We start from the raw sequence: 19,095 nt of genomic DNA on the forward strand, positions 1-19,095 counted from the left end.
CGGTACAACTATTTCATTTCCAGCCAGCACAAGCGAGCCTAGCTGCGCTGATGCCCTCCAGCTATCCGGCAAGCGAGGAAGATCTAAGTCTTTACAGTTCAATGCAATCAAAGCGAGCGCCTTTGGAGTTATGGCCAGCAACTGCTTCAACAGAATAACTACCAGTAACCGCCTAACTGCCCAGCGGTTGGAATCGCCCAGCAACTGATTGCAACCGCCCCGTTTTACCTACTATAAATAGGGCAGATATCATTATGTAAAAAAGGGCAATCGATACTTCGATTTAAAATACTTTTAGCAATTACTTTTTGCAAGCAAGTCGTCTTCCTGTCTTCGTTTACAGCTTTGTAGCTCTAGTCTTTCCCTGCTTTCGTAGTAAATAATGAAATATCATTAAGTTCTTCATCCTCATTTCTTCCACACTTTTTACACACTTATATAAAATTTGAATTTAGAGAATTTCATTTCACTGATTTAGAACAACAGAAGAATTGATTATTTGAGCCTTGTTATGCGCCAAAAGCGGTCTCAAGGTAGTTCAATGTAGTTAAGTACACGGGAGCCTTGTCGATCTGCTTAACTACTGGTCTGAATTCAATTTTGCTTAAAAAGTGGTAACAGAAGGGTAAAGCCACTAATGAGGCAGATATTGGGAAAATTAACGGGACATAGGTGGTGGTTTATTAGGTCACAGAGATTCCTAGTGACAATTGGGTTTCTTTCTTATAATGTCTCGATTCTAGGTGTCATTGAAGTCTTGTTGTAAATCCCTTAAGGTCAAACTTCCAGTGTTATGAATTCTTTATATTTAGTTTATATAATTATATTACCCCCTTTTCACCGCTTCCGTAAAATACATATATTTCTGATAACACACTTACATCGCTCGCTCACTACATCCAGGGAAATCTATCCATTTAGTAACGCACAGTTCAGACACAACATCTCTCCTTCCTGCATTTTTTCGTCGCTTTTTCAAGATTTTCACCATTAAAATTCATGACTTAAAATTCTTGTGTTCGACCTGGAAACTCACCAGTAAAAAAAGTATAAATAATTGTGATAACTACTCAGGGTTTACAACCACAACAATTACTATATCTGATCATTTTTCTATAAACTTCCACTCACTGATTTTCGAATATAAATTTCCTGTGGATTTGTACAAGATTAAATATACAAATCTTTGTTATCAGCCACGCATACAATATATTGTGATTGATGACAAAGAGACATTTTCAAAGAAATTAGAACGTAAAACTTTTTTGGGCGTGATCACGCCTAATGAAACCTTACATTCTGAAAAATTGTGCAAAACAATGGTTTATTTTAGAGTATTATTATATTTATTATTATTATTACATTTATTATTATCATAATTATTATTATTATTATGAAATTTATTATTACTATATTTATTAATATTTCTTTAATAATAATAATTATTATAGCTATTAAATTTTTCTAGTATATATATATTTTTCTATATTTATTATTATTATAGTTACTATATTTATTTTTATTATTATTATATTTTTTAATACGTCTATAATTATAATTATTATTATAGTAATTAAATTTAAATTTTTTTATTTTTATATTTATTACTATATTTATTATTACTATTACGGTATTATTATTATTATTATTATTATTATTATTATTATTAGATATCCATTAAACCCTACTTCCTTTTGTCTTTCTCTCAATCATAGAAGTCGCCGCCTTCCCTCATTTTCTCTCTCTCGCAGTCGGTTCACGGCCGGTTTGATCTTTCATTCCTCTCTTTCTCTCTCTCTCGCAATCGCACAACCCGTCCTCCGTTGACCAGAACCACCACTCCAGTCGCCGCGGCCCTTGATCGTTTAGACCGTCAGTTCGCTCATTCAGTCCGTGCACCCACGTTCTTATCAGACGCTGCTTTGATTTCAAGGGAGTTCTTTTCTGCTAATCTCTTCTGCTATCTGTGACAATTGATTGATTCTTGTCGATTATTGTCTCGATAATATTTGAGATTTCTTGAAATTGTGCAAATTTGGATTTGGGTGATTATCTTGGAGTTTATTTTTAAAAATTGATGAATGGATGATTGGGAATGATCATGTGGTGTGAAATTGTCGATTGCACATTGAATACATATTTGAGATTGATGTTTGGTGTCGGGTATAATTGCTAGTGCAAATGTTTTGTGGAATTTATAGAGGAATTGTAATTTTTTTTGTTGAATTCTTTTGCGTGAAGGCACGATGGGCAAGGTGCAAGAGTTGGATCCCTCATACTGCCCCAACCCGTGCGAGTGTCGGGTCTCCTTCTCAGTGGCCGGTCGCCCCGACCTATTCCAGGGAAGTTTATTTTCTTTGCCACTTTCGTTTCATCTTTATTTTTGCAATAGGGTCATTGCTTCAATTAGGTGTGGGGGGAGATTAGAACTTTTGATGCGATATAATGCTTTATTTTGATAACTTCCCCACATGTCCTCTTGTGTATTTTGAGCCGATCTTGTTGTGCTTACTTAGTTCATTAGGATCTTGCCGTGTTTGTTGATGAAATTAGATGATGAGTGTGCTTAGCCTTCTAACAAAGAACTCTTAAGTGAGTTATTTGAGCCTTATTTGAGTACATTCACTCAGACATATCATATATGCTCAATTTTTCTTGGATTGAGTGAACATATGTTGTATTTGACTACCTAGAACTTGCTTGCTTATGCTTATTGACTCCGTGTTTATTGAGAATTGATGGGATTAAAATGATAAGGCACTAGGATTACCCTTGTTGGCCTTAAGTTCACATCTTCACCTATATTATCCCCTACTGAACCAAGTTTGAGCTTGATGTTATTATCTTATTTTTCTTGGTTTATATTTAACCCCCAAGCCGCTAAGCCCTTTTATTGGATTAAGCCAAACGCTTACTTGAACCTATGGGAACTTGAGGGATTGTTCTTTGATTCATTACATTAGATTATTTAGAGTTGCATTCATTATAAGATATTATTCTGAAGTTTTACTTGAAAGTATTCATATTGTGGCACGGTTATAAATTCATATATATTTTTGCCAAAAGTATCTCATTATCTTGCCCCTTAAAATAATAATAATAATAATGAAAAGGGGCTGAAAAAAAAAAGTATTCCGAGTCCTAAAAAAAAGAATAAAAAAAAGGATTCATGTAAAAGAAAGAAAGTATGTTCTTGTATTGCATTGATTATCGCTTGTAAAGTGCAGTGTTGTTTGATTTTTGTTCATTCATGTATGCAACTTGCGCTCATTGTGATGTGATGAATTGATAGATTAATTTCTCGGTCCTATGAGCCATTAATAACCTATTTCCTACCCCAACCATGGCCCCATTACAACCTTCAAATAAGACATTTGTATCTCAAAAGTCACCCAAAACATAATAAAATATCATTACAATACAACACATATCAATTCCCCCACACCTAATCCATGCTTTTTCTCAAGCATATGTCCAAACCAAGAATTCAGATACTCACTAGCACAAAAGTCACTTCGCCGTGTTATCAATTACGTCAGATTCAAAGCATGCAAGAACCAACTAACCTCACCAAATGTGGAATGTATACAACGTAAAGCTCTCACCCTCATGTTTTTAGGCTATATTCACTCAATGCACATGAACTAAACGACGAACCCCATAGGCTTGCAAGCAAATCAAATCAACTCCACAATTCCTCAAGAAATTAACGTTCATAAAAAGGCCCTCTGGGGTGAGGCAATATAAAAAGTATTTCAGATTTAATTGCAAAAGGGATCTATTTAAAAGGGGATCTTGGGATGGAGAATAAAGAGACGATTTGCAATTGAAGACGGGAAGAGAAACAGACTACCACGTTCTACCACGACACCATATTTCTTGAAAGGAATAAGGGAGAAAGAAGAGCACGGAAGATAGGAGAACTTGGAAGAGGATTGTAGACGATTTTTTGGGGCATTCTTCTTCTTTTTCGATTTCAAAATTGAAGGAATGATGAACTTCTTTATTTGTTTTGTGTTTTCAATTTCTATGAATTTCGAGTAATTTCATTTCTAGCATAGGTGTAAATTGATGTTTGGGATTGAATTTGTGAGATTTAATTTTGTTTAATTTGGTGTTCATCGATATCGGGTATTTCTAATTCTTCTAATTTATAAGTTTAGAAATCTTAAATTGATTATTGTGCACATATTGATTTGAGATTTCATAGCTAAATTGGAGATTGACACACGTAATTGTGTAATTTTTCAATTGGTGTAGCAACTTAGAGGAATACTCTAGGAAAGAATAATAATCAATTTTAAACACATCCGCGTAGGAATTTTTTTATATTGAATTGGGTCTTTCTAGTACTTAAAGTTGTCGAATCAGTAAAACTATGGTTGTACTTAGGATTCTCACTCGATTAGGGAAATAGCTAACGGTTGTACCTTACCTATCGACAAAGTTAGGAAATGTTGGTTGTGAACGCGTGTAGATCAACTATAACCAATATATCCAACTAGTCAATGAACTTGATTTTAAGTCGATGAACAAAATTTATATCCCGAACAGAAAATTCATGTCTATGCTAGAGTTTAATCATCTTTTGTAATCCACCTTACATTTTATTTTATTTTATTTAGTTGAACGGATTTATTTTCTCTTTATTTAGTTCGATAATCAAAACCCCCCATTATATATATATTAGTATAATTATATTCAACTGAGTGTTCAAATCATTTATGCTCTTTGCGGAGACGACCCTACTCACCGAACTACTGCATTTTGCAAATTTTTTGTGGTGTAGGAACTGATACTTTATTTTGAAGCTGTATGACACGCGTGCAACAAATGATCATTACTCCAAAACTAATGTAATATTTTTTAAGAAACTACAATTTACATAGTTTAAGAAGATACAACCGATTCGAGATTTTTGCAACCTCGCAATTCTAGCAAGGGAAAATTCAACCATTTTGAATCCATCGAAGTGATGTTCAAATGAGTATGATTCCATTTTAACCAATGGAAAATCAATATGATAGTTGCTAACTACGAAGTTGTTGCGGCTATCGTTAGCGCTATTAGTGAGTTTTTGGGAAAGAAGAATAACTCTCATGGTAGATATGAAATAGTGGAAATTATGACGAGTTAAATTCTAAGCGCAACATTTTTCGTATTAAAATAATTGAGAATAAAATAAAATAAATAAATTTAACCAGATTCCATTAGGGATTTATGAATTGATTGAGGGTATTGTGTTTTTCAAGTCTATCACACAATTCTTCTTAAAAAATAGATATTCCGTCTAAATTTTAGATCACAACCCTAACATATTTATACATTATTATTAATTTGCATCATCACCCAATTAATAATTTATCGGATTTCTGCATATAGGAAGCTTGCACTTACTAAATACATTTAATCAAATAAAATTAATAGATCACTTAATATATACTTAACCTGACTGATAGTCTACCAAAAGTCTCCCACTTGGTAAATGTGTATCATATAACCTTATGAGCTCATAAAAAATTTTTGCTATAAGATGTTTTAGTGCATTTTACAAATTTTATTTTCAATCACATTAATGTCGGATCAAAGCTTTCATTACTTGATTTATCGGAATTAGACCGTCAATGATCAATACATTAATATAACTTAAGATTCGAACAAGTGTGGATGCACAACGTGGAAATTTCATGTAATGTAATCTTAACATGTTTATTTCCAATTGATCCACCTTAACTTTAATTCAAAATAATTTAATATTGGATACTGAATACTGAACATCAAATACTGAATATTGAATATTGATCAGTGCAGTTTAAACCAAAATAACTTCAATAGCATTTGAACATTACTAATTAGCTCCCCTAAACCAAAATATCATAATTTGGTTCCATTTTCATACGAGGAACATGCTCATTATAGAAGTTGTATGAATATGTTCAATAATCAATTCATGATATGAAGCCACACAATTAAGTGGACCTGCTATCATGGAAATTGTATGAATATGTTCAATAATCAATTCATGATATGAAGCCACACAATTAAGCAAATGACAATATTATTATCAAATAAGGTACTAGTTTCAACCTATTTTGAATTCTTGAATGAACAATAATAACCAAGTTTGTTCAACATCGAAATTGAACAAAATTTTGTCTAATGACGATACCAACAAAATGTCTCATCCAAATCCAAATAATAATCGGTACTTAATAATAATCTAAATTTTTCAATAACTACAACTTCAAATTTCTTGTCATCACCTATATAGATGTATATTTCACTATCAATTGATTTTCGATAATAAAGACAATATTGCATAAAGACACTAATGTGAGTTTTTGCACCAAAATCCACCCATCAAGTGTGCCTATGATATGAAATTATATTAATTTCAGGACAAACAAAAGTAAGTTTTAATGGAAGTGTACTAATTTCTTTGTTTTTTACTTCCAACAAACTTCTCAATATGCTCAAAGAACTCTTTGACATTCAAAGTTTAGGCATAGTACCCGTAAATATTTCTGGAATGTTTTTATTTATAATCATCATGCTGGCTTCTTTTAACTTTCAAACAACTACATTTTATCAGTAGTGCTTTCCAATGTAAAACGAGTAGATTTATCTATTCTTAATGTCGAGTTAAGATCTATATAACCCAAATGAATCATATTGATTCTATTTTCAGTGTTTAAATTTGTTCCAAGACTGTGTTAGAATTGGGAAAATATATACATAAATATAAAAGTGGAACCAAATTATGATATTTTGATTTAGGGGAGCTAATTAGTAATGTTCAAATGCTATTGAAGTTATTTTGGCTTAGATTGCAGTGGTCAATATTCAATATTCGATGTTCAGTATTCAATGTTCAGTTTTAAGTATTCAATATTCAGATTAAGTTTGTATTAAATGACACTACCAAAAAAAAGAGGCTTTCATTACGGAAGGAAGATTCGTAACAATATCGTCGTAATAAAAAGTGGTTTCTGTTATGAATTTTATCGTGACAAAAGTAATTTTTATTAGTCAACGTCTTTTTTTAGTTATTACGATAAATGTTTCGTAAAAAATACAAATATGGCAAAAAATATCGTAAATACAATAATTACGACTTTATTCTGTAACAAATGGAAATGTATTTTTATATTTTTTTAATAAAAAATTAAAAATTAAAAAAATAATCAAACTCCAAATATTGAAAATGATTTTTATAATAAATTGAATGTAAAATAAATATAAATAAAAATTTATATTTAATTAATTATATATATATAATTTATTACAATATATAATAAATAAGTAAAAACATATTGCACTTCCTACCAGCCGCCCTCCCCCTCTATTGAAAAGGTATTTGTAACAAATTGAATGTAAAATAAATATAAATAAAGATTTATTATTAATTAATTATATTTATAAAAAATTTTAAGAATAAAATATATATAATAAATATCTAATTAGTAAACCGTACCCACACCCGCCACCCTCCCCCTTTCTTCTCCAACGCGAAGTAAAATCCTTCTTCATCTTCTTCTTCTCTTCTGCAAACTTGCTCAGCCGCCGGCGCCCCTCTAGGTTAAAAATCGATAATATAATAACATTTTTCTCATATTTGTATACAATTGATTTTTCTTCCGTTTGCAGTTTCATCTGCCTTGGTCGCTGGTCGATTTCTCCCCGCCGCAGTGTCCCGTTGAAGTGAGGGCTTTTGGAACACGTCTCCGGCGTCGACCCATCAGGTAGGTGGTTTCTCTAGCTTCTCCCATCTCTTATTTCTTCTTGTCTTGCTTTCCTTCCTCGCCATGGCCGATAAGTTTGAAAGATTTGTAGTATTTTACATTGTAGAATGTCCTCTAGGTTTGATTTTGAAGCTCCTTCTGTTAGATTTAAAATATGCTTTTGTATATTTTTACACATTGAGTCATATATTTGGAAGTCTGTTTTTTTGTTAGAAGCAAACTCTGGTACTGTGTGATCCACCATGTTGGTGATGTGTTTGTAACACAGATAAAATTCATTTACCCAGCAAAGTGCAGCACTTTTGAATTTTTTACATTGTTAAATGTAATTGTATACAATTGTGCCAAGTGAATTTATTGATTAAGTTAAGTGTGATGTTTTGTGTTGTTTGGTTTATGGAATTTGGGCATCCTACACTATGATATATATAGGCGAAATTCCAATGGTGTATGGTTCTGTTTCAATTTTCATGAAGATATGACGGCTGCTTTTTGGAATATCTGGGAAAGGGTGCTTGTGTTGTGGATTTTTTGAATTTGAAATTTTTCGAATGGAAAAAGGTTTTTTGGATATTATGTCTTGAATAGAAAATAGGTGTCGGATGTGATAATTAAATAAAGGGAAGAGGATTATTTTAGTATAGATTATATGATGCAACAAGATTTTTTAAAAAAAAAAGAAACCAAAGTGCACACAGAAGCAAAGTTAATAAATACACTATATGATTTGATGATTTTGTGAATTTTATTTATTTATTTATTTATTGGTGTACCCTCCTAAGACTTTCACTAATTTTATCTTTTCATCCTGCAATAATTGCAATGAAGTACAAAAATGATCTACCAATACTATCCAATATAGAGTGCTTCTTTCCAAAACAACTTTGAATTATGTTATTATGTGTGGATATTTAAGTAAGTTTCATTGGATTCTACAGCATAATATATACGGATTCAGATGCATATATTGTTAGATAATAATACATACATATGTTGCATAATATTAATATGATATCATATCTACACTCTAAGTATTGGCTCCTTTGTCAGAAGCAACACCATTTTTTTGGTTACGTGGTTGTATGCGTCGATTTGTCGGAAGCAACACCATTTGTGCTATTTTTACTGAAAATGAGTGCATATTTAACTTGTGTTTTTTTACAGGATATTAAATTGTGGAGACAAAGACGTGCAGTGTGAATTCAGGATAAGCAGACTTGAGTTTAACGGAAGGTCGGATTTCTTTTTAATGCATTTCCATAGTGCAAAGCTTCTAAGTGTTCTATGTTTTCTCGAGTGGTGGTGTCGTTAAGTGTTGTGTGCATTCCCACATATCTGAAATATTCTTTGGACATCAGATTTGAGGATTTTTTTCATATTCGTACAAAAGGGCAAGGAAAAATTTAGAATAGTTAGAAATTTTTCTTGACACAAGTAGGGTATGGATAATGCTTGCTGCTCTAGTATTTAGAGATGACGCTCAGAATTTTTGGCGAAACGTAGAAATCATTCAATTCTCATTAAATGGCATCAATAAAAGGTTCTAAAGTAAAGTGGAGATAATGGGTGATTTTAAACCATGGGCCTTAATGTTGTCATGAATGTTATGTTTTACTTATAAGTGCAATACATGGACTTATAGGTACAAAAATGTGGTTTATTAAAGCCGATGCTATAACTTTGTTCTTTTAAATTGAGGGTGCACGCCCGTATCAAGACTTAAACAATACAAGTTTGAATGCATATTTTGCTGATGGAATCACATGTACATTGCCTTTTTAGATGGATAGGAGTTGGATAGACGATGCGAACCATATCTCGGCTCAATATTTGGATGGGGTCAAGGTTTTCTTAGATTTTGCGTTCAAAGATAGGAACTCTGATACTTCCATCTATTGTCCCTGTACATCCTGTGGCAATCGCATAACAAAATCTCGTAGGGATATCTTGCTCCATTGTATTCGCTATGGATTCGACCAATCCTACAAGGTCTGGATTTGTCATGGGGAAGGAGAGGTGAACTATGCGGCTGCAGAAGACAATGTTCCAATGCGTTGGGAGGATTAACTAGATCTTCTGTTGCAAGAGTGCGCAACAACTGAGGACACCGGGCAGGGGCCCAGTAACACCGAACCTCTTAATGATAAAGAGGATGACCATATACATCATGACAATAAGGGGTACCGAAAAATGTTAGAAGATGTAGAGAAGGAGCTTATACCAGGGTGCAAAAAATGAGGAGACTCTCGTTTATCGCTCGCCTTTTGCACTTGAAGGTTTTGTGCCACTGGTCTAAAAATCTATTGACATGTTGTTAGAGTTGTTAAGGGATGCACTTCCAGATGATGTTGTCCTCCCGAAGAACTTCTACGAGGCTAAAAAGATCACGAAGGACATGGGGTTCACATGTAAGACTATCCATACATGCATCAACAATTGCATGTTGTTTATCGGGGAAGATGTTCACCGTGATGCTTGTGTTGTGTGTGGGGGAAAAAGATTCACACAGGGTAAAGATAGATCTCCCGTGAAGAAGTTGAGGTACTTTCCGTTGGTTCCCCGATTACGGAGATGGTTCTTATCTTCCAAAACTGCATCATCTATGCGATGGCATGCCAAAGGGCGTGTCGATGATGGCAAGATGCGTCACCCAGCAGATACTCCTGCGTGGAAGGGGTTTGATCATCGGTACCCCATGTTTGCTGAGGATATTCGCAACGTATGCCTTGGGTTGGCCACCGACGGTTTCAACCCCTTTGGAAATATGAGCGTCAGCTACAACATTTGGCCCGTAGTACTTGTGATATATAATCTACCACCATGGCTATGCATGAAGCAACCATCGTTCATCCTATCTACAATTAAAGATGGTCCGCAAGGCCCGGGGGATCGGATCGACGTCTTCCTTCAACCTCTGATGGATGAGTTGAAGGAGCTTTGGTATGACGGTGTTCGGACATACGATGCAAGAAGCAAGGAGGACTTCCAAATGCAAGTTGCGTTGTTGTGGACCATCAGTGATTTTCCAGGTTATGGTATGTTGTCAGGGTGGCCAACTCGTGGGACGAATGCATGTCCTATTTTTGGTGTGAAAACTCATTCCAGGTATCTAAAAAATGGCCACAAATATAGCTACTGTGGGCATCGAAGGTTCCTACCGAGTGGGCATAGAATGCGCTATGATAAACATGCATTTGACGGTATGATGGACTTTGAGACAAAGCCGTCTCGCTTGACTTCCAATGAACTGCTCCAGCAGCTTCAGGATGTGCGAACTGAGTACCGTAAGGTTGATCTTCTTCAGAAGCTTGTTGCACAAAGATCCCGAAAGCGTATCCGGGAGGTTGATGTGAACCAACGTACATGGAAAAAAAAGAGCATTCTGTTCGAGCTCCCTTATTGGGCCGAGAACGAAGTACGTCACAACCTCGACTTGATGCACATTGAAAAAAATGTGTGTGAGAATGTATTGTATACATTGTTGGGGACTAAAGGAAAAAAAAAAAGGATAATCTCAACACAAGGAAAGACTTGCAGTTACTGCAAATACGCACTTCTTTGCACCCGGTCTCCGGCTCGAAGGGTTCTATATACTTGCCTGCTGCTATGTACACTATGAGTAACCCAAAAAAATGAATCTTCCTATCTGTGTTGAAGGATCTACGACCACCTTATGGATTCAGTTCGAACTTATCGCGTCGTGTTAGGGTACAACAACAACTATGGGGTCTTAAGAGCCACGGCTGCCACATTCTTATGCAACGACTTCTTCCTATTGCAGCCCGACGGTATACCCTTGTAACACAATTATATTTGATAACCCAATTCACGCTCCGTCTTACCATAATTAAAGGTGCCACTTCATCACTTCTTATAGGTGTCTTCCCAAGAATGTTGTGCTCGTGTTGATTGAACTTTGTAACTTCTTCAATTCTGTGTGCTCAACTAGCAACACAGTTCGTGAGCTGGAGCGAATACAAGAAAGAGTTTCGTTGACATTATGCCACCTTGAAAAGCTATTCCCACCTTCATTCTTCGATGTGATGGAGCATCTGCCAATCCACTTGGCTGAGGAGGCAATAGTCAACGGCTCAGTGCAGTACCGGTGGATGTATCCGATTGAGAGGTACCTTGGTACTCTGAAGAGGTACGTGCGGAATCGGGCCCAACCTGAGGGTTCTATTGCACGTGGATACCTTATGGAAGAGTGCGTGACCTTCTGCTCAAGATATCTTGGGGACATAGAGTCCAAAGAGAACCGGGGTGTTCAAGGTGATGAAGAAGGGACACAACACGAGAAAGGATTATTTGCTTCTAGGTTTAACCTTGATTACAATACGATGCGTCAGATTCATGGTTACATCCTAGGAAATGTAGATGCAATAAGTCCGATACGAAGGTTACTTCACCTCAACTTCACAATACTTGTATGCATTCTTTATTGATGTTCAATATATTCCAATTCTCTTTTTGCATTGTAGGATTCACGTTGATAGTATTAGGTCCAGTCGAGGTCGCACACCTCCACGTGAGGTGCAGCGCCAACACAACGAACAATTTGCGTAATGGTTTCAATCATACGTGAGTATCCTCTACCAGTAACCCTACACGGGAACGCCCCAAAAACAATATTGAAACCAAGAATCTAAACATCAACTACTTTACGTCAAATGTAGGTAGATGATCCAACTCATAACGATGTTTGCCCAATCTTGGATTGGATACGTGCATTGGCCCGTGGACCATCGTGTAGTGCAACACGGTACTCTTCGTGCATTGTTTCTGGAATACGTTATCGGGTTAAAGATCGGGATGCGGGAAAGAGGACACAATGTGCAAGTGTTATGGTTACAGCAGATACAGTAAGTTACGCCTCTCCTAGGGACCATAACCCACGAGAAGGTTCTGTGGCATATTACGGGATTGTTACATACATTGTAGAGGTGTACTATGACAATCTACAGAAGTACCTTCTTTTAAAATGTGATTGGGTGGATCCGGAGAGAGGTGTTAAAGAAGATGAGTTCAAGTACAAGCTTGTGAACTTCAATCATGTGATGTACCCGAAGAACTTGCCCACTGATGAGCCATTTGTCCTGGCAACCAAAGCCAATCAAGTTTGGTACATTGCAGACCCGGTTCAAGAGGACTGGAGTGTTGTTTTTCCGGTGACTTGGCGGGACACATATGATGTATATAGTACAATCGATCATAGATTCAGTAATAGGTTCGCTTTAGATGACTGAGGCAACGCCAGAGAAGCTGCCGACTATTGGCTAAGGGAAGACGTTGAGGGCCAACTTCTTGATAGAACAACACAGATTGACAATGTAGAGATTTCAACTCGGCATTCGGAGGAAACCTCCAAAGATGAATATGCTTAGTGGTGAAGGAAGATAGCGGGCATTTTTGACTGTTTGTAAATATTACTTAGTGAACGCCCCCATTTTGACGGTGTGACAACCACACTTCCTTTTTGAGCTCCAGGGTCAGAATAAATTTCACATCTCAACATGTGGTACTTTTTTCGTAAGGGTGTATCAGTTCAAGTACGCCTAAGGTAACAAGTTTGCGTGGATAGTCTCGTTTCATCAACTCTGTTTTCTATCGTTGTATGTTCTTCGTCAGCTACATGCATTGTTTGTTTTATTATGTTGTGACTTTTTTGTTATTTCTCACAACTCCCTAATGCTTATATGTTGCAGGTTATGGCAAAAACTCAACGAGGTACCGTAGGAGGGTCCCAAGATCCGACTGGCTCACCTGTAAGACGTGTTACCAGGGCATCCGCAGGCAACAGCCCCGTAGATGGAACTAATGTAGCTAGCAGGAACCCATCACCTGTGCGAAAAACGGCAAAAGAAATGACAAAACGAAAGGGAACGCGGGTCTCACCATTGCTCCGGCAAGTTCGCTCCATCATATCAGAGTGGGAGAAAGAGGGCAATATTCATGCTCCCACCAAATCAATGACATCGTCCGCTCGATGGGCAGTCCGTCAGGATTTGCAGGGGCCTGCAGAGGTAATGTTGTTCTTTTGCGTCACTTGGTTCTTAACTGTCACTGACATAAGTCCGTAATGTGCTGACAGTATTAAACCCAACAGGAACATAATGCTAGGGATATCTCAGCTTCCCTTGAGCCAAATGTAGCCATGCAGGATGAGGATGAGACAATACCCCACATACAAGTAGATGACGAGACAATCCCACCGACGCAAGACATGGAGACTGCGGAGAGTGACATGCCGTTCCTGGGTGGGGAATTGGGGCCCGACCTTATGGCCATGGAAGACACAGAGGCGGGCGATATGGCACACTTGGATGGGATAACATCATATGGCGGTTTGGAAATCATCATTGACAGTTTATATCTTGCATTAACTAAAGACAAAAGTGGTACATACGCTCCTTATAATAACATGTAATATCTTTTTTGTATTAGTTGGTTCCTCGAAGAAGAAACAGGGAAGGGGGTAGCGAGAATGCCATATGGATAGGGAAAAGATCACAAGATGCTTGTATTTACATCGCCGGATGGCAAAAGCATTGTTGGACCTGACGTAAACGAGTATAAGACCGCTATTGGGGTGATTGCGCGCAATGGAGCTCGACTTCCTCTGCATTACCCGACGTTTGCCGAAATACCGGAGACAAAGAGACAGGGTGCATGGATGGAGGTTCAGGTGATGTAACCTTCGTTAATTATAAATTCCTTCAATTTTTTTAGAGTTCTATTTACTCTCATACTATCTTTTTTGGACGGGGCGATAACCACGCCGCATGTCTTACCAGAGCAACAACGGATTTACCAAACTCAGCAGAGAAAGTGGTCTTGGCTGACTTACGGGAGGTTTGGAGGCATTGGAAATACAGCATCAAATCAACTTACTGCAACCCAATCCAGGATGACAACGAAGCATTGAAGAAGGTTCCTTCAAGCAGGATTGTGGCCGATCAATGGCCGAAGTTGGTCGAGTACTGGCAGGACAAAAAAGTTAAGGTATGGAATAGAGATGAAAAATAATTTGAATATTATATTGGCAGAGTCTTCTTTGAGATATATATAATTCGTATATATGTAGCTTCAATCCAAGAAAAATGCATCTAACGTACAGAAAAGAAGCTTCCCGCATCGTACTGGGCGGAAGTCCTTCACGACTCTCACTGAGGAGGTACCTTTTATTACAATTAAGAAATCAGTCCAAATTTCTTTGTTTCTATGTTATGCTCTATCCATACGTTTTCCTTTTGTATAGTTGATGGGTTTTTCAATGACGCAAGGCCTTGTGTTGATGCAGATCAAGGCGAAGGGGAAGGACCCCGACAGTTTAGAGATATGGATATCCAGTCGGACACAAGGCAAGGGAACAGACAATCAAAAAACTGAAGAGATATTGGTATAATAAATTCATTTCCTATGTTAATACAATTTAGACATTAACTACCTCTATAACTATACGTGCAAGGTCGGCCTCAGTTGATTCTTTTGTTGTAGACATATTTGCAGAATGAGCTAAACAAAATTCCGCCGGAAGGGCAGACTCCGGCTGTTCGGGAGACTCTTTACCAACGGGCTCTTGGGGGAAAGACCAAAAAATGCTCAAAGGTTGACAGTGCCGCCAGTTCAGCTCATCCCCGCAGTGAGGCAACTGGTTTAACAGATACTATAGCATTCCAGCAAGGGTGGGAAGAAATGCAGAGCGGATTTGCAGAGTTCAAGGAAATGATGGCTGAGTTCAAAACCATCAAAGCTAATGTGTATGCATTCATGCACAGAAACTCCGGAGCAATTAGTGGCCCATCTGTAAGTATTCTTAATATTCATACTTTCTTTAATTGCATCCCACGAGCTTTGAATGGCTAAAAAATTCAGTACGATCCGTTTATTTTTCATAGGCCACAGTTCGTATTGATACGGTCTCTAAGCTTCTTAGGCCCGTCTCTAAATCATCTATGACGGTATGATTTTGTGAAACCCTAATGTTAACTAAGTGTCAACTTTAGGCTAACCTTCATCTCCAACCTGTATGCTTCCAACTCTTCTGTAATCTATATTGTAGGTTGGCACCCGTGTGCTTATATTATCTCGTACCAGAGAGAAGAAAGTTGTTGCTGAGGGACTTCTGCTCAGCCCCCCTGCACCAGGTTCGTGGCATGGTGCCTTAATTTTATTCTTTTGAATCCTTCAATATGATGTTCATACCGCATTGTCGATTTTGTGACCATACAAGTCTCATAGTGCAATTGATTATGGTTTTATTAAGTATGGGCATCTTTAATTTGACATATGTGGCAGTTAAAGTATTGTGTATATATAGGCTGTTATTGTAGGGATAGTGGCTATGTTGGTGTAATGCTGATTCTATGTTGATCTTATATTTTTCATTGCTGACATGACATTGTTTATGGCTATGTTGTTATTATACTATTTAGTTGCACACTACGTCCCAACACCGATGAGTGGATGTTTTATTATTGACTATTTGTGTAGTCCCGACCTGCACACAACAGGTTTTTATGTGATGAAGATCACTAACTCATCTGTGGGGGTCTGCTTATATTTAGCGCATAAATGATAATTAATCTTCAATGGCATGATACTAAAACACATACATGGAGCAGCCCGGGTTTGGGGGTAACCGTAAGGAATTATTAATTATTGAAATTATTATTTTAATATTGTACATGATCAACTGCTTTACGTAGGTTTTATTTGTGGATGACTGGTTTATAGTTCGAGTTGCAAACGAATTGAAAATTAGAAAGTAGTGTAGTTTGGTGCCTAATTAATGGGTCAAATATCATGTATCGTAGTACATGTCCGAATGTACATACTCGTGGTATATAAGTTGGGAAATATACACTTCAAATAATTTATGACATGTTTTACGTACAGTTTAATGTGTTGATATATACGGTGAACTACATATTTTTAAATTGCTCTTGTGAATTTTGTAGGTGACACACTTTCCCTGGTCAAGGTTTTTGTTACATCTACCGCAGTCCCGGACACACCCCTTATTTTGCCGACAATTGCTGGCGCGACTACCTTTTGCGAGGTGGTCGATGAAGATCCTATTGAGTGGAACTATAAGGATGTATGGATCGACTTTCACAACTTTTACGTATGGCTTCGTAAATACAATAATTATTACTTAAACTAAACCTTATTTTGTTTGTAATTGCAGCTCATGCGCCACCCCTGAAGCATATCGACCGGTTCTTTTATGTTTTATCTCTATTTGCATTATCAATTGCATGTTGTGGATGTGTTTGGATGGTAGGTTCTTATGGATATGTGAAATACCTATGGAATAGATGCATAGACATTTGGATGTATATTTTGTGTGGTAAGAATTGTTGCTATGGATTGATGGATCTCCCCACTTGCTTATTACTAGGTTGGATGTTTGAAATGCTTGTGTTTGATGGAACATAATGTCGAAGTGGAGATGTTGCTAGCCTTGTTCGATTGGTTAATTTACTTTGTTGTTTGCTGGAGGACATCGACTAGTAAATATTGTTATGTTAGTATCCTATGTTGGGATTTCCTTATACTGTTTATTGTTTACAATTATGGCCGATTGTAATATTTATAGCATGGTTGTATAAGAAAGATCACAACAGGTTTATTTGTTACGCTCAAATTCAACTGTTCCACAACAACTCGTTTTTATGAGACGCTATTTTTTCGTAACAAAAATGAGAAATGACGTAACAAAATGTTTGTTTTGGTGTTTGTTGTTACAACCGGTTCTGTGACCATAAGAATGGGTATTTTTGGTAAGGGTTCAATGACGTAACAAAAAAGTAAATGACGTAACAAAAAAAATGAAATGTTGTAACGAAAAGTTGTTTTTCGACGTAACAAATATGAAGGGATTTTTTTGTTACAGCCGGTTTCGTCACCATAGGAGAATATATTGTTTATTACGGCTTCAATAACGTAACAACAAATCGTTACAAAAACCGTACTCTGACAAGGGATCAGGCTAACATGTTTTGGTAACGCGAGGCATTGTTGTAACAAATATCGTGACTAAAAGACCTAGCACACGCGTGGGAAGCTCGACTTTTTATTATGAGGAAAAATTTGTAACGAATATCGTAACAAAAAGTTTGCCATAAGGATCGTTGACCAAGAGTAGTGGTTACGAAAATGTGCGTGGCAAAAAACATTCGTTTCGCGAGTACACATTACGGATAAAACTCGTCACTAATGCGTAACAAATACGCATATTGCACGAAAATTGGCTTTTTGTTACGAATTTCCGACTGTAGCAGAAAACTTTTTTTTGATAGTGTGATCTATTAAATTTATTGAATTTAAATATATTTCGTAAGTGCGGCCTTCCTATGTAGAGACCTGGTGATTATTAATTTGGTAATGAGGCCAATTATTAATAAGGTTTAAATATGTTAGGTTTGTGATCCCAAGTCTAGACAGAACATTCATTATTTTTATATCTTATCATAAAATTAACGGCATAAACTTACTGGTTTTCTCAGGAGAGGTCGCCTAACAGGCTTGCATAACACAATAACTTGAATCAATTTGAGATCCCTTTTATGCTAATGGAATGAGGTTAATTTACTTTATTTTCTTATTTCAATTATTTAATGCGACAAATCATTGTCTTTAGATTTAGTTCCTCATAATTTCCAACATCACTTTGAAGTAATTCTTCTTTCCCAAATCCTCACTAATATAAATAACTATAGGCGCAACAAATTCGTAGTTAGCAACAATCATATTGATTTTCCATTGGTTAAGATGGGATCATACTCATTTGAACATCACTTCGATGGATTCAAAAGGCTTGAATTATCCATCGCTAGATTTGCGAGGTTGCAAAAATCTCGAATCGGTTGTATCTTGTTAAACTATGTAAATTGTATTTTCTTAAAAAAAAAAATTACATTAGTTTTGGAGTAATGATTTTTTGTGCGGCTGACTTCGTAACAAATTGGTTTTGTGTGGGTTGAAATACAGTATTGAAAAGTTTATGGTAAGACGATTTTTTTTTTTTCTTTTTTAAATACTATTGACTTCTCATCTTATAATAAGAATGCTCTGACATACTCTATACATTTTTTTTATCACTTGAGTACTTAGTTGCACGTATCATATCTGTTACCACAAAAAAAAAAAAAAAAAAAACAAAAAAGAGAGAGATTGGTTCTTTTCCTACAAGCCAATTAATGTTGGGTACCTTTTGATAGATTTTGAAACTATTGCTTTTGGAAGTAAATATATATTCGTATATTATGTATTATTTTAAGCTATAAAACTTTCATTTGTTTGTATAATACTGTTACGTATGAAATTTAGAATTAGGTTAAAAAGCCCA

General features: G+C 36.2%; 1 protein-coding gene across 3 annotated transcripts; it reads left to right on the top strand.

Annotated features, from left to right (window-relative positions):
- The first annotated feature begins 1,719 nt into the window (after nt 1-1,719).
- LOC127241865 (uncharacterized) lies at nt 1,720-17,277 on the top strand. Of its 3 annotated transcripts, none has more exons than XM_051261097.1 (14): nt 1,720-7,578; nt 7,648-7,742; nt 8,907-8,975; nt 13,448-13,765; nt 13,849-14,086; nt 14,187-14,427; nt 14,537-14,744; nt 14,827-14,916; nt 15,043-15,141; nt 15,240-15,548; nt 15,641-15,703; nt 15,805-15,889; nt 16,703-16,842; nt 16,933-17,275. In XM_051261097.1, the coding sequence occupies exons 6-14, from the start codon at nt 14,345-14,347 to the stop codon at nt 16,948-16,950; spliced, it is 1,095 nt and encodes a 364-aa protein (XP_051117054.1). In that variant the 5' UTR covers nt 1,720-7,578; nt 7,648-7,742; nt 8,907-8,975; nt 13,448-13,765; nt 13,849-14,086; nt 14,187-14,344; the 3' UTR covers nt 16,951-17,275. The 3 variants fall into 3 exon arrangements, with proteins under 3 accessions (XP_051117054.1, XP_051117055.1, XP_051117056.1); XM_051261098.1 differs by having other exon boundaries at nt 1,720-4,856; XM_051261099.1 differs by having other exon boundaries at nt 1,720-7,742; nt 14,860-14,916; nt 16,933-17,277.
- The last annotated feature ends 1,818 nt before the right edge of the window (nt 17,278-19,095 follow it).

This window comes from Andrographis paniculata, unplaced genomic scaffold (genome assembly GCF_009805555.1).
Source record: "Andrographis paniculata isolate CXL003 unplaced genomic scaffold, ASM980555v1 Contig83END, whole genome shotgun sequence".
In the NCBI taxonomy this organism is placed as follows: Eukaryota; Viridiplantae; Streptophyta; class Magnoliopsida; order Lamiales; family Acanthaceae; genus Andrographis; species Andrographis paniculata.